The 16,876-nt window shown below is 41.0% G+C and overlaps 1 protein-coding gene across 1 annotated transcript in view; it reads left to right on the top strand.

The window, feature by feature from the left end:
- LOC104165819 (Down syndrome cell adhesion molecule-like) overlaps window positions 1–16,876 on the top strand; it is a gene marked incomplete at both ends in the record, with an annotated part of 91,480 nt that overhangs the window by 27,403 nt on the left and 47,201 nt on the right. Inside the window, one exon of the mRNA XM_009705571.1 lies at window positions 11,814–12,092. Coding sequence (XP_009703873.1) covers window positions 11,814–12,092 — 279 coding nt within the window. The remainder of the gene's footprint in view (window positions 1–11,813; window positions 12,093–16,876) is intronic.

Here is a 16,876-nt window from a genome sequence, read left to right as displayed (position 1 = left end):
GGTGGTACCTTGCTCGACATTACAATAGGATCGCAGATTTGTTGATACAATTTAGGAACTGAATGACAAATTAGTAATTGTGTTGCTACCTGCTGCACTAACAGTTCACCATGGTAAGTCTGGTGGGGAATGCTGCCTCTTAAATGATACCGCTCTCCAAATGACTATCAAACTGAATGTGGCCAGACAAAAAAATCCAGCAGTCTATCCTTACAGCTCAGGCATTTAGGTCAAGACATTACCAGGCACTGAGAATGCTAGCTGGTACCTCAGGTGCAATACTGTTTTTTCTTCCATTAGATTACAATTTCAAACTTGACAATTCCTCCTCCAGAAAGCAGATTGCCAGCCCTATCAATTTTGATTGAACTGTAGCTTTCTTCAATGATTTGACTTCCTTAAAGTTATTCTACTGCACTTCTGGATATTCAGCTGCCAGGGCCATTGGCTGGTCAGAAATTTCAAACAATGACTGAATATACTCTGAATAAGTTGCATAAGCATGTGGCACATTTGAAGCGTGCCGGTGGGCTGAGCGGCCGCTGCACCTGTGATACAGCCTCATCCTGCCTGTGCTCCTTAAGGCCGATGCGTCGGAGCAGTGCAGATTGCAGCCTGAAAAGCAATCCATGGCACTTGCAAAACAAACGTGTCAGTATGGCTCATATCTATCGATCTGGAGTTGGCAAAGTCGACTGCCAAGTGCCCTAGCTACTTCATCATGCCCTGCCCTTGACAAGACACTGTTATTTAAAAAAAGGTTAATAGCCTGTCCTCATATGCTAAGCCCAAAATGTCAAAGGTGAGCTTTGTAGGTCAGACCTGAACAATTCTCAAGGTTCTGCTATTGTAGCTGGAGGTCAGTGTTGCCACAGTGGTTTTTTAGAGGGCTATGTACTGTTTTCTTCCCTAACTACATAGTGATTTTATCTGACATATTAGTGGAGAGTCAAAAGCGGCCCCTTGCTTTAAAATATTATTAATGTTTGTGTTGCCTTTTCCTTTTATTGATTGCAAAGTTTATGTGATGAGTTTTCAGGCACTTATATTTGATTTAGAGAAATACAAAATATGGCCCAGCTTGCGTACTGGAGATTAAAAGTGCTCTGAAGTATGACACTGTAAGGAGAGTTAGTATCAGTGCCCGCATACCCTTATTTATAGTTCAGCATCTCATACCATCAGTATACTTATTTCTTCTCCAGAGCAACAGAGGCAGAATTATGGCCCATCTTCAACATCATGGGTTCTTTGGTTTGCTCTCATTTCTGCCACAAGCTTCCTGGGTGACCTCAAACCAGCCATCTGAAGGGTGATTCAGAAAAGATGGTACTTAATGAGCTGTTACTTGGTGTTTTGTTTCCTCCAGGTTCTGTTCTGAAGACATAATTATCAATTTCCTCAGGAGCTTTTCTGAGATGATAATCTCTGTGGTATCAAAATGTTTCAGAAACAATGCATTCATTTTCAAAACCCACCTGGGTGATCAGGAGTGCTTTGGCAAATGGCAGCTGAGGCATGAACTGAGCTTAAAAGTGTCCACAAATTTTTGTATGTTCAATTTCAGAAACCTGCAGCTTGATTTTTCCAATTCACCTGCTGTTGTATAGCATTTATGTGTTCAAAGCTCTGCTCCTATTGAAATGATGTTGCTTCTGAGAGTTCTTTTTCCTTCTTCAGATTGGTCACATCAGCCAGCTTAGCAACCCCCTGGGAAAGACAGATTTAAGTAATTTAATTAGCATTATCTGAGAGATCTGTGGCAAAGGTGAATACAGAATTTGGCTCTACAGTGCAGTATTTAGCTGCAGCATGCATACAACTTGTCTTGTCTGCAGTCCTACCTCTGCCACATTTACCGCCCACTTTCCAGTCTCTCCAGTACATGAAGCATCCTCGTTCTGTCTTGAATGAGGACTTGCTGAAAGCAGCATACAAATAAAGATATGCAACAGCATGAGCACGTAATCAAATACAAGAGGGCTGCACATTCTGTAAACTATTTCGAGATTTACAAACATCCAAATGAAAGCAAAATCTTGGAGATGTTCTTTGGAAATCACTGTAAGATCTCAGGCAAGAGAACAGAAAGTTACTTGATAATAGCTTCAAAATGAAATCCTGGCTGCCAGAGAACCCAAGATTGGGGCTTATAGAGCCTTGCTGTGCAGGCTTCCACCTGGCAGGCTGTCAGGAAGCCAAAAACTTGGGAACTGGGCACTTACACGCTATTCGACCTCAGGCCAGCTACTTCTTTGCATTGCTGGTCAGAAGAATCAATTAGACACCACATGAAATCAGTTGTGCCATTTTTTAGGAATAACTGGTACCCTTGTCTGCATAGCCGCCTAGCCCAGAGGTCTGCAGACTCCACGTAACTCTGTCCCATAGAGATGTGGCGTGCCACCTCCCCACCATCCCTTGCCTGTCCCTTGTCTCTGTCCCAAAATTTGGATCTTGGAAGCTAGCAGTCCCATAAACTGGCTGCTGGGAGCCGAGTGGATAAGCTGGCAGGATAATACGCAGGTTTCTGCTTGGCAGACATAGCTCTGTTGGAACCGTGCCTGAGTCCTAACGGAGCTTTTTGGAAATCAAGCCATCTTGGCATTATTTTTTTATATTTAGACAAATGAATTGGCCCGTTCTGAATTCTGACAAAAAGCCATGAAAACTACCCACCCTGTAATGCATACCTAACGGGGCAAAGACTATGACTGTACTCACACACTTAATTTCTGGTATTTTATACCTGTCAACCACTTGCCTTTGCAACTGTGAAAATATCCTTTCAACATGTTTTGCTTTGGCCTATGTTAAATGCAATTTTCTTTTTAGCTTTTTTTGTAAACTGAACTTCTTTTCCGCCCCCTCCTGCAAGGCAGAAACAGTAGTCACTGACATCTTCAGAAGTAATCACCAAGATTAGCCTTGCTAAGGATACTGCTCAGGTCCTTACCAAGAGCCAAATTATTCTTAGCAGCACTAGTTTCTTACTCTGCATTCGGCCCAGTTCTAGTGGTTTGCCAGTGAGGTTCATGTACATCTGCCAATAGCAGAGGACTGTTGAAGTCAGATGTCCTAAGGAGAAGAATATTACGTAGAAGATGTGGGGTTCTGTGTACATTCCTCCTAAGTAGGACCTGTCCTCCTCAGTCTTCTCCAGCTTATCCTTGCCCACATCCTGGCTCTTCTGCTCTGGGTTCCAAAACCAATCTGTCCTCCACGTCTTTCCCATCTCGGTCCTGATTTCCTTGGCACCTTGTTCTCATGACTCAAAAGTAGTCTTCCCCTTCAGAGCTCCCAGCCTTCCTCCCAACCTCCAGTTACAGTCCTCTCTTTCTGCCAGTCTTCACTTTCTCCATCTCCAGTGGGTTTCAGTCTGTCTCCCCTTCATGTGGGTCTCCGTTCACTGTCAGTGCTGTACCTCACCCCACTGTTTCCTTGTTCCAGTCTTGCATCCTCAGCCAGTTTCCCAGCTCCACTTGATCAACCTCCATCACCTCTGCAATCCTACTGCAAGCCTGCTCCCAACTTCTGACTTCCCCCCACTGTCCCTAAATCCAATTCTGTAATTCCCTTTTGTTATCCTGGACACCGCTTTGAACTTCTGCTCCGTCGCTTGCTGCAGCTATCTGCATCCTCAGCAATGCAGGCTGGTTCCCCGCTCTGGTCCCTTGGCCCCCACATCTTCTTTCTTTCTCTCTGCATTGAAATCACTTTTTTTCATGCTTCCTGGGCCCAGCACGGGCAGCTGTACGAGCACTAGAGAGACAAATCTATCTGCTTCGATTTCAGACGTCCCACCAGACCTCACCTGCCCCACGTAGCTGGGACTGATGCAGCCACTGAAGGTAGCGCTAGGATGTGTTCAGTGCTTCTCGAGTCCTGGGAGCTTTTAGCTGTTAGTCACCGGAAGCGCTAGGATGTGTTCAGTGCTTCTCGAGCCCTGTGAGCTTTTAGCTGTTAGTCACCGGAAAATATCTTCTCAGGATGTAATAACTGTGAGGTTTTTGTCTACTTACTAACTCGGTTTTGCTTAGACTGCAAAATTTGGGCACCCTCGTGATGACTTTTCATAGAGACAGCAAGACTATCTGATGCTAGTGCCATCACTTTTTGAACTTGAAATCCATGCTGCTAACCATGGGGCAGGTGGGGCTTCTCAGATTCTCACAATGCCTTTTTTTTTTTTTTTGCTTTTATGGTAGGATCAACATATACTGCACCCCTGTTTTTCCACTCTCCCGCCTTATTCTTGGAAACGGCCAAACAGTTGTAGCTGAAACTTTCCAGCTGAAATGGCTCACCCTGAGGCGGACACCTGGCCTGGAAAAATACTATCCAAACAAAAGTCAAACTGCAAGCAAACAAAAATAGTCTTATAATGAGAAGTGTTGGCAAACAAAGAAAGAGGTTATATTACCCAGCCCATCTGTAAGTTTCATATTTCCATTGAAAAAGAACCCTTCAAGTGGCAAGATGGTAAAATAATAATACCAGTATCTCTTCTACAGCATTTTAGTAGATCTCAGAGCATTTTGAAAACAGGAGTGAATCATTATCTCTGGGTTTTTTTTATTATGTAATTTATAGTAATAGTTTTCTCAGCTACAGTAAAAGCCATCAGTAGTAAGCGATGATTTTCTTTTCATCAGTCTCATGGGACACGCTTCTCGTGTAAACAGCCTGCTGCTATTCACACTTCTCTGACAGAAATTAATTGAAAAAGAAGCCCCTGAGAGGGAAGGGTGCAGCATCATTAAAATAAAAAGTGTGGTATTCAAAAGGACTGTTTCTGATCTTGTAGAGCTTATATATCTCATTGCTTTAGAAGGCTTCTCATTGCCTTACACCAAAGTGATAGCACTTCACCTGTTGTGAACCACGTAAAAGAGTTGTACCAGCCTGTTTCTTTTTCAAAAACAAAACAAGGGCTATTTCTAAATAACTTCATGCTGCAACTATTTGAATTGATTCTCCTCATCTTCCCTGGGAAGTATCTAGCTTTTCTTAATATATAAAATGTTATTGGTGGTGTTTGCATCGCAGGTTAGTTCAGGGAGGGCTGGTTTAGGTAGTGAAAAATATGCATGCACAAAAGGGAGAATACATCAGGGGAAATCTTTCAAGGGTTCTTGGGACCACAGTGCATACTCCCATCAAACAGTCTGCTAATCTGTTTGTGCTTCAGTCCGTGGCGTGGATTATGGCAAGTGTGAATTCAGTTTCATGCACATATCTAAGATGTAACTTCTTATCTGTCCTACTGACTGAACCTTGCCAGTAATTTGAGTCAGAAAAACTTCCGACCTTGACATCCTTCAGATACTTCTTTCATTATATCACTTTCTGCCTTCCTTTCACTCTCCTGTGCAGTATCTTTTTGGATCCCTCCAAGCTTCTTGCAGTTTGTTCAGGAAGAAACATTCAGCTCTCTCAAAGTGACTGGAGTTGTCTTATGCAGGAATCACGCAAGGGTGACGTGGTGAGAATGGATGAGAATGTCCAGTCCTGCAAAAGGTCCAGCAAAAAGCCATTTCCCAGTCATTCTCAGGTCACATAATGGGCAGGGGGGACTTGTTACAGGGAGCAAGCAGTGGCAGCAGTCTGATTTAAGGGAACATGCACATTGACAGTGATATCTCCCATGTGAGAACCCCGGTATCTAACCCATAGAAGTACCTGAAGAAAAGACTAAAAGAGTCTGGTATTCAATATGTGAGTTTTGACAGGTCTGTGCAAATTTTTTGCCATTCAACATACAACAACTCAAGGTTAGCCTTTTATTAACATAGCTGACATATTCTTTAAAAGCTCACAAGTGTCATGTGGATGCTGCAGTTAAGTGTCTTCTTTTGTAGCAGTACACTTCTAATAAACTACATTCTTAATGACTTCACCTCTGACACTGCAGAAAATGGTCACCCAAAAATGTGTGTTGAAGTTGTTTCATTACTATCCTAGTCTTCATAATGAAGAATGAGTATGTTCAAATATAAAACTTTTCGCTTAAATCTAAAATAAAACTCACTGGTTTTGTTCCCAGTCTTACATGTTTCAAACACAATTTAAGTTGGTGTATGGATGTGTTTATCTATGAATTACGTAAACAATGTGAAATGACTCTTAATACTTGAATAAGAGCCTGAGCTAAGGAGTTCAAGAGTATCTGTATATTATGCTTGGGTTTATCGAAAGCTAGCCCTCTTCTCTCTCTTACGATGCAGCTTTATTTACTTTGGTTTTGGAAGAAGGTCTGTTCTTGCTATTTTTCCTACGTATTTTGTCAACTATATTGCAAATACTTTCTTATGTATTTATTGAAATTGTTCTCAAAAATTTAAGCACTTTATTGCATCAAGTTAGTGTGAGCTATTAGCAATGTGTGCGTAAGTATGTATAATCAGCGCATACAGAAAGCGAGACCGTGCATGCACGTGATAGTGCAGGTCTGGAGTATGCTGGCCTAATTTCAAATCAATGTGTATAATACATAGCATGCAAAAAAAAGACAGCATCAAGGGTGATATAAAATCGGCTGCTTATGTACAGTCCTGGGATGAAGGTGAAAGGGAAGCTAGTGTGAAACCAGTCAATCTACCCACAGAAATGATTTTCAGAGACGGAGATCATTCTGTTAAAGTCCTCTCTCATCTAAATCCAGAAATTTTGGCTCTAGTGATTTAGTTGGTTTCAACTTTTCACGGTGTTACCTGAGACAAAGATCACTTTAGATCATGTAGGGGCTAAACAGGGGCAATAGCTCTGCACCAGGTTCCAAAAGCATAATAAAAATAACTGGTAAGTGATTCTGGATACATAGCCTACAAGTAAGGCTTTTTATCGGGCAGCGCTTTAACAATGAAGGTAACTGCTTATTGGGTTAATATACCCTTGCAGCTGCTCTCTTATCTTCAAATCAAGAAGGTCTTTTAAAAAACAAATAGCAAATGCATCCCCTAGGGCAGGGAACTGAGCTTCCCACCATCCTAGGTTTGCAAGGCGATTCATATGATAAGGGCATCCACTTTTCCCCTCGCAATGGAGGCTGAAAGGAGGTGGTTCGCTTGACGGATGAGACATGACATGAAAGCTGTCTTGGTTTCTACATAACATCTTACATCCTCTCTTATTTTGGAGGAGCTCCCAGAACAGCAGCAGGGAGGCTGTGAGCTACCGGGGTTGCATTGCAGGGAAGGGGAGTCAGGACTATGGCAAAGGGTGAAGTCTCTCTCGTAAGCTCCCGGGGAAATACCCACCACAGCGTTCGCTCTGCCGCCCTCGGCGACAGTTCCTGACAAAATACCACAGCTTGTTGTGGTAAGATTTTGAAGATGTTTGTGTACAGCGTTAATTTTAGTAATTAATGAACCTACAAGTAGAGGGAAATGTGCAACAGCAGAGGCATTACAGGGATTAGTTTGGTCCTTTTTTTTTTTTCAATGTGTACACTTAGAAAGGCCTGAAGAATATAACAATATTTGCTCTTTTCAGGGTAGGATACATTAACATAAAACAAGGGAGCAGGGTATGGGGCTTGGCTCAGTCAATGCCATTAACAGATGGTTTGAGATGAATGACATGTCCTACTGATAAGGCTCAATACAGACAAGAAAGAAGCAAAGAAATCCAGTGCTTTAGCAACTGTGTGCAATTGTTCAGACCTTCACCCACAAGGGATGGGATTGTTTAGGAGAAGCTATCGATGGCTGAGAAAACTTACAAATGACTGAACTGTGGCTAGGAAACAGTTTTGGCTTTTGCACTCCCAGCACATGAAATACAGGGTCATGCGGCTACCATACGCGTAGTTTGGTGGTTATAGCTTTGCATCAGCCGATGGACCTGTGTTGTAAGTAGTCATTGCCAAAGGTATTTTATATTGTGGGCACAGCTCCTGCAACAGTGTTGTTGCAAGAGAATCCATTAGGGAACTGTTTATAATGATAAAGCAGAGGATGACTTTAATTTTACTATGCAGAGCCACAGGAGAGGAACACCATGTTCAGAAGGCTGCTGCAGGAGACAGGCTATCTGCAGGATACTCCGTTTTAGTGAGTCATCCCAGCAGTTTCTTCCAACATAACTCCCATGGAACGGAGGGCAAGAAATTAAGGATGTTCCTCTGCTAATGGAGAGCAGCGTGGAAGCCCTCCTTGCCCTCCTTTACAGTAATCTCCCAGAGGTACAGAAGACCTTGCTAGGGCACAAAAACATAATTTAAATCTTCCTGCATTAGCACTAATGAGGCTGGCCCATGCTCCTGTTCTTAAATAGACACTTAATTCAAGCGCGCATCAATAAAGCATTCCCAAGACATTGCACTTCATTGCATGAAGCAGAGATTTTCACTCTTTTGCCTGTTGCAGGTGGAGGAAGAAAGATCCCTTCCATGTACACAAGCACACGTGCATATACAGCTCTTTCTCTATATAGTCAACACGTTACATCTTATATATAAAATAGTATAATTTAACAAAAAAATTGAATGCAGACTTTGAAGTATGGTCAAACTAAAGCTATGTATAGGGAAGGAAAATACTTCAACACACCTGAAACTATTTTAAACACATTTTGAATACATCTGTCCTACTCTAACTTTTCATTCTCAGAGTTAAAGTAGTATATGTCCTTCTTATTTTTTAGTGCTGTTTGACAATGATACAGCTTTACTTTAAAAAAAAAAAAAGACCCACGTGCTGGTTAACCAAGCTTGGTATTTTCTTCTGTCAAGAATATATGTCAACTTTTTACTGTAGAGCTAGATTTATAGATAGATAGATATAGACACATATGTGGCAATTTTTGTATTTCAGAAATTATTTCCCTGACTTCAGATATGCTTTATTATATGCTTTTAATAAGTGATTTTTTGTGATTGTTTCCTTCTTCACACTAGCAGGAAGAAAATTTATCTGCTATGTTAGGTCACTGGAAACTGCCTTTATCAGCCCGAACTGGTAAATACTCTAGCTGAAAAACATTCTTCAATACTTCGAAGTTATTGCTAGCCTATTTACTTTTTTTAAGTACTGATTTTAAATTACACACTGGTTTTTAAAATAAGCTCCTTGTCAGGACAGCAAGCTGCTGCAGGTTGAATATATGTTATATTTTTATGTGGCAGAAATAAGTGTTGGTTTCCTCTGTATCTTAAAAACCTGAGTAGAGGGAAAATGTGCTGCCTATAAATATTTTAGCCAATTTCTGAAAAGCTCTGCAGGCTGCTACTTAAATTTTAGAGTTGGTAAATGCGGCCTTACAAACCAATATTTTCTGAAAAATACTTCAATGTGACCTAATGATCTTGCTCCCTGTTTTCCTCATCAGGGAGATGGAGAGAGAAGATGCACATAACAACCCTTGAGCAATATGTTGTCTGACTTTTGATATCATTTTTTTCCGTGAAAGATTGGTTCAAATTTGTTACACACTCAGCAGAAAATACAGAAGCAATTTGCCACCCTGTTGTGAATTTTAGTGCATCTTTCAGTTATGATGCCTGAGACTGAGAAGGATTTGGGCAGAAATCTGCTAGCCAACACAGTAAGGGGGACACTTGGCATTTAGCAGGCATTCGCACTCATCAAGGGGAAAGGTTATGTTGAAAACTTTTGATGGTCTTTTTCTAAAAATTGCTCATTCCCACTTGTATTATAAACTGCTTGTCAATAAGTGCTAAGAGAAGTTTTGGCCTTTTTCTGATGATGTACGAAGAATCTAAAATACCTCATGTGAATGCGTTAGCTGCGCGGAGGTAATTAGAAGAGGCAGGCAGACATTTTGCCTCACTTTGTGACACTAGATCCCCAAGTGAAAAAGCAGTTCATTTCCAGTGCTGAAAGTTCAAATAAACACAGTAGTTTATACCAAGTTTCTTTTTTCTGTATGCCTGATCTACCAGATTTTCAAAATGCAACAGGACAGGTTTTAGTGATTTGAGAGATGGCAGTCAGGAAAATATCAGGAAAAGGCATTACGGTGTGTGAGAAAAATTGATGGCAGCGGCACTTTCCACCACCGCAGGCAGCGAGGTGCTCTCAGAAGAAGTCAGGGAGAGCCTGTAAGGCTGCGCTGTGGTACCCTGCGCCTGATGTTACCTCTCTGTGGCAGCTGTGCACGGTCAGAACTTCTCCTCATCAAATGGCATCACGGCTTTGGAGTTAATATCTGATTTGTGTCAACCTCTTACGCCATGATGTGCATGTACACAAGCATTTGAACATGCCTTTGAACAACGCCTTAGCCCTTCAGGGGGGTTGGTATCTCTTCCCTAGTGATAAACTTTCTTACTCCTGATGGAGGAGCCGCCAACATATGCAACGATCAAAAGAAATGCGTTGAGGTAACATGGTAATGGTCACAAATACGTGTTCTCTGCACCCCAGAGATAGGACACTGGCAGAGGAGTAAAAATGTTGCTGGGGAAGTCAATGGGCTAGTGTACATCGCAAGCACTTTGAAGAGTTTTTCTGCTTCTTTTCTGCTTTAGTTCTGGGGAAAACGTAGCCTTAGATTTGCTAAAGGGAGAAATGACAAAAGAAATGCAATTAGATAAAGCCACCAACTCCATTTTCTTCTGAAGCTAGCTAATATACAGCAGTATAAATGTTCTGCTGTGGGTATCCTTCAATCTTTCCTGTTAAAGATGTTCCAGTATACTACAGAGTATATATAAGTAATCTCTCAGGCAAGAATAGGAAAACGCAGTCCTATATCTAAGGTACATAACCTCTAGGAACTTCTCTTTTGATAAATTGAGTATTTGAGTACTGCTTGCAAAGTTGGTTTTATAGTCTTTTCAGGACTGATTGATAGAAATCTGCCTTAGATCAATGCCCTGGCTGTTAGAGTGCTTCCCAGAGATGGGAAGAAGATTTCTGTTCCTTCCTATGTGTAGGTATTTGAGTCTCAGTTTACCAAATGATTAATAAATGTTGCAACCACAATCCAGAGAAAGTGAGGCACCCCCATTAATTCTTGCTTTGTTTATTGAATCCAACCCACTGTTTCCTCTGTTTTTACTAAAAATACCTAAAAAAAAAGTTTTTTAAGAAGTGGAATTCTTCCCTATGATAGAAAAAAGGAGTATCTCTTTCAAGTTTTTTGGTTCAGCCACTGAATAATAAGAATAAAAAAAAAAAAAGAAGAGAGTAAAAAAGATCTGCCAAGCAAAATATGCTTAGCAGGAATTAAATTCCAGCATGAGTGTTTATGCCTTGTACCGTCCCTGTTTAGAAATCAGTTTTAACTTAATTTGCTGTCCTACAAGTACTGTATGTGCCTTTCACTTCATACCTCTACCCAATCTTACTGAAAATTGTGACTTGAAACACTAAGAAATAAGTGCCAGGAGCAGTTAGAGAAGCTTACATTCTCTTTCATCACGTCCCAGAAGCAAAGCCGGAGCCTCTTCCAGGTTTATTCCGTGACCCTAAGCAGGGCCCTCGCATCAGACCTTGACTGAGCTCCTCCTGGACTGTCCAGGCAGCGTCGCTGCTGAAAGAGCTGGAAAGTCGCAAGCCGGCGGTGTGATTTCTTCAAGAGGTGCTTAATATTCTTTCAGGAATCTGCCAATGGTGTCTGGTGTCTCTGGAAGCCAGGGATTTCACTGCTTGTGATCTCTGGTTATGCACTGGGCAGTCAGGCCAGAAAAGGTGTTTGCAAAAGACATGGTTGTTTTGGCTAAACAATGCTCTATGGCTGTCGAAGGTGTAGGTTTTACATAGTCAGCACTGCACAGCTGTTTCATTATGTTATTTTCAGAAACAAGACCGTAACTGCATTAGCTGCTCTTTCCTCTTTTGTTTCAGTTCCGCCTTTTATTCAGCCTTTTGAGTTCCCGCGGTTCTCCATCGGGCAGCGGGTCTTCATTCCCTGCGTGGTGGTCTCCGGGGATTTGCCCATCACAATCACCTGGCAGAAGGACGGACGGCCGATCCCGGCCAGCCTCGGGGTGACGATTGATAACATCGACTTCACCAGCTCCTTAAGGATTTCTAATCTTTCGCTGATGCACAATGGGAATTATACCTGTATAGCTAGAAATGATGCAGCAGCTGTGGAGCACCAAAGCCAATTAATCGTGAGAGGTAAGTAGATGTAATTAGTTTGAAGGGCACCAATTAAGCGGAATTCATCAGTATTTTGTAATGACATCTGTTTGATGGGAAGTATAATAAAAAAGGAAAATATGGTAATCTTTCTCTTCATAATAGAGAGCACACGGAGCAGTGAAGCACAGAAATTGTTACGATTTTTCTATCTAAAAGTCTTGCAACTAATCAAAAACCCCGGAGTGCACAGGGCGGGTGGGTGAGCCACAAGACTGACTGCCTGGAAAATTTTGTGAGGCGCAGGCCCGCTCATTGGGATCAAACCTTTGAAATGGTATCAAATTCCCCTCTGTTATTGTTTTAGTCTGGTTATCCCTATTTTTTGTTTAGATCGCTCTCCCATATAACATTATGTCGGTAAAAAAGCAAAGTGTTGATGCTGACTTCATTGGGAAAAGACTCTTCCCTGTTACCACATTGTTCTTTTCCTTTTTTTGTGTTTATTACGCAATTAGCACGATTCATTTGCTCCTCCTGACTTCACAACATTTGGCCTTCGAACAGATGTGAATATAGTTTCAGTAAGGAAATATTTTATGTGGAAAAGACCTTTCAGAGAGATACCTCGCCTTCAACAGTTTTTGCCTTTCAAGTCGCACCTTAGCCAAGTTACCTAGAGATTATGCCTTGTGATACATTTTCAAACTTACCGTGCAAAACTTCAACAAAACCAAATTGCTTCCTTTTCTTTCTGGAAGTTTTTCAAAGTGTTTTAAATTTTCATTTTTAAAAAATAAGAGTGTTATACTCTTCCCTGTCCAGCATCTCCTTCTTTCTACCAAGCCATTAAACTCCTCAGAGAAAAAGGACACATGCTGTAATCCTGGAAGTAACCCTAGTTATTTCTGCCTGTTGCAGATCACTACATTTTATATTCCCTTTTGCAAGGTTACCAAGATAAATCTTAAAACCACTCAGGGGCTTTTGCCATCTTTTCCAGGCTTTTTTTTCCCCCCTCAAAAACTCCTTTGAAGCAAAGTCCCCTGAACAGCTCTTCCTTTTAAGTTCAATCTTCTCACTGTCCTAGGACTATCCTTAGTGGATTATTCCCTAGTTTTCCACTTATAGAATGTGTATGCTTATGTTTGTGTATGCTAGTATTCCCAGAACTCAGCAGCAAATAGGTCCATTGCATTTTCACTAGTTTTGATACAAATTTTTCTTTAATGATTTTTTTTTAAATTTCATGGCTTTTAATCTTCGTTAAGTATTACTCAGTACAGATGTCTATTACTTTCCCCATCTATCTAGTAATTCGTAAATGAAGTAGTCTAATTAACTACATGCATTTAAGTATTCTTTTCCTAAGCTGTTCTGTTAGCTTTTAACCATATTCATCATTCTAATAATATTTTCCTCACCTTCTCTTTTGCTGGGGAAGGGAAAGTTGACAACCTCCCATCACAACAGATGGTCTGCTGGCTGTGTCTGCCCTACGCAGAAATGCTGCATCTCGTAACAGCTGACATCGTACCTGGTTTGCGGTTATACTCAGTGCTTGAAGTGATGGGAACGAATCCCTGTAGCAACTCTGTACGGGTTCCTGTAGGCATTTCATCAAAACGACACCAACACCTCCATTTTCCCCTTCTGTGCTGCTGCTTTGCATCTCCTGCTGAGGGTTCTGCCCCAGGGCTGGGATGACAACTACTGGGTGCGTGTGCCTAAAGGGTGTCCTTATCCACCCACGGGCATGACAGAGGGTGGCTGTTCACTCTGTTTTACCCAGAGGCTTGGAGAAACCCTCTGGAGCCCTAGTCCTGCAAATTTTTAGGAGGTTATGAGGGCTACTTCATTTTCCCCCTCTTTTTTAGCTTTCTGCCCAGCTAGTGCTCTGCAGCAGCCTCCTTTGAGCCTCCTCTCCTTTCTTCTCTCTCTCTGTCAATTTAAATGGTAATGTCTTAATCAGTTTTGCATCTGCATCTGAGATAATAGTTCTCACCCAGAGGGAAAGGGGAAAATAGAATATGATGTCTGACCTGGATTTTCTGCCAAAACCCTGGACTGACCTCATTCCCTCATATTGAACTGCTTCAGCTGTCTCATCCCACACAGGTCAGAAGACAGCCAGCCTTCAGAGCGTCACTGTTGGTCACTCCTCGTCTGCATCCAACCTGACCTATACACATTTAAGAAAAGACTTGCTTTCTTCCTGTCTGTTTCTTCTCCAAGCTTTCTCATCCCTCCTCATCTTTTTATTCATAGGTGCCATATAACTGATAGATAATGTTTTTCTAAATCCACTAGGTTGTTTTTTCTCCAAATAAAGAAAGAAGAAATGGTGCTTTAACTCCTCTTGTTTCTAATCCACATTGTGTGATGGTTTCTCAGCAGTGTGCTTCAAACCTAAATGTTGACTTTCCTAAATGTCAGGAGATGTGTTCTGGGAATATCTTATTTATGTGAAGTTTGTGCATTTTGATATGAAAGCAGAAAGTGAATGGGAGAGGAAAATAAAGGGAAATATGACTGTTCCTCATGAAGTTTCTTTCTCCTTGTCTATACTGTCCTTGTATTTGTTTTAAAAGTAGACTTTAAAATGATGAAGGCTATCATATTTCCAAAATAAGTGGGAGTCCATATCATTTTGCGGTACACGGGTAGACTTCGAAGCAGAATCTAAATCCAGTCTATTCCTAAGGTGAATGAAGAAACACAGGCCAAGTGCTTGTTGCTGCATTTGAACCACTAGCAAGGACACAAACTTCTGCAGAATGCATACAGCCATGTAAATTCTTCAGCTTTACAACTTGAGATTTTTTCTCTCAATATTTTCTATGTCAGGTTGCATGTATCCGCTGTTTTTTAGCATCCATATTTTTCTATTAAGTTTTCAGTCTGTTAAATAGATTTCCTATATTCTTCCTACAAATAATATCTTTCATATCTAAGCTGCACTGTCATTTTGCCAGGAGTATCTATTGGCAAAAGAAAAACAAGCATGAGTCTCTTAAAATCTGTGAGAACCTTATGGTAATCTTCATTGCTGTTCGCGTTATTTTGTGCTTTACAAAAGCAATCAAGTCATGATAAGGAGCCCTAAAAATACCTGGCCAGCAAGGCTGGATTTTTCCTGCCTTAAATATCAGAGGAAGATGACCGGCTTCCACAGAGCTTCCTTGCAGAGCATCAAATAGGAGATGGAAGGAGCCTGCCGAGAGCAAGAAAGTGAGGAGAAAGCTTTTGAGCAGCTATGCAGCCCTGGGTAAGAAGATCTGAGGGCAATCTCAGTTCTCTCTGCTACAGATTTCTTGGTGAGGACCTGGAAGTGAGACAGTGTCACACGCTCTGGACATAGATTTGTCAGTACCTCTCCACAGTTTATTGGCCGATTTCAGACAAATTGGAAGAGGGGAGAATGCCTCCAGTGGAGCCAAAACCCTAAAAACGAAACTAAACTAAAAGCCTAAAAACTAAGCTAACTAAAACCTTAAAAAACTAAGAAGTGATTGATTAGAAACGCCTCTACTGACTGTAATACTAGACACCAGAGAATCTACTCAGGTGAGCCCTTCTGCAAACACAAGAAGTGTTCCAACTGGAGTCTGTACTCAAACATGAGATACAAATCCATAGACAAGCTGGTTTGATTAGTCCTAATGTTTATGGAACATCTTTTAAAAGTTCATTAATTAGCCACTGGGAGAAGCCTAGCATCTTCACTGCATCTAGGACTGCAGGTAGGCAGTCCTGGTGAGTGAAAACAGGGCTTTCCTTCTCAAAATCTTGTGCTCCGCCAGATCCCGGCCTGGAGTTCCTCTGGAAATGCATAAAAATTCGCAAGCTAGAAGGGTTTCTCAAAAACTCATAGATCATTATGATTTTGATTGTTTCTTGTTGCACTCTTGGTTTGCTACGCATGCTATTAAGAAAAAGGAAAGAATAGGATCCTGTCATGAATATCATCCATAGAAATTAGAAAAAATATCTTCTCTGTCAGTTACTTATATCATCATGCAGAATTAATTAGAGCTTTACTCATTAGGGCTGTCTTCTAAAGAGTGATTAAAAATCTATATACACTTTATAATGTGTTACTCATTTCTATAGGGATTCCCTAAATGGGAATGAAATAATTATAAAATAAAAAGCAGTGAAAAAGATTTTAATTGGTAACCAAAAAGGAAAAGCTCATAAATGTATTATGAGTTAAAGATTTTTCAGATACTGCCAGAAAAGAGAATTCAAAGACAGTAGTGGATGCATAAATCAAGATTTTATAATTCCTGTTAGTGAACACATCATAAGTTAAAATTGAGATAAGATCTTTAAATACCTAATAACACCCCCCCTTTAGTGCATTAAGTGTAAATGTGTTTTCATTTTGCACTTGCCAGGAGTGTCGAATATCATTAGATAGTTAGGCACCCAATGAGGAGTCCTTGAGCCTTGAATCTTCGAGGTAGGAAGTGAGTATCATCTGCTTTCTGGTGTTTGGTGGTGGTGCTGGTGTGATGCAACAAATGCAATTTCTGATAGAAAAACCGGGGGAGAAGATTTATGGTCACAGCTGGTGTCAAAATTCATTTACTTTCTTGGCTGGTGTTTACAGTGAGGCTTTGAAGATTATTCTTGAAAGATTCACTTCCTATTTAAGGTTCTCATTAGACAAACCTGATCAACACAAACCACTAGACACCGTCTCATTTTGTGAAAGTACATCTTTTTTCTTCAACCACATAGCAAATGGTTTCACTAAACTAGCTAAATCGACCCCTTAGGTCCGATGACCAAATTTAATAACTGTTCATCTTTGCTGA

Source organism: Cariama cristata, unplaced genomic scaffold (genome assembly GCF_000690535.1).
Source record: "Cariama cristata isolate BGI_N322 unplaced genomic scaffold, ASM69053v1 scaffold468, whole genome shotgun sequence".
NCBI classification, from domain to species: domain Eukaryota; kingdom Metazoa; phylum Chordata; class Aves; order Cariamiformes; family Cariamidae; genus Cariama; species Cariama cristata.
This window is presented reverse-complemented; position numbering and strand designations above follow the sequence as displayed.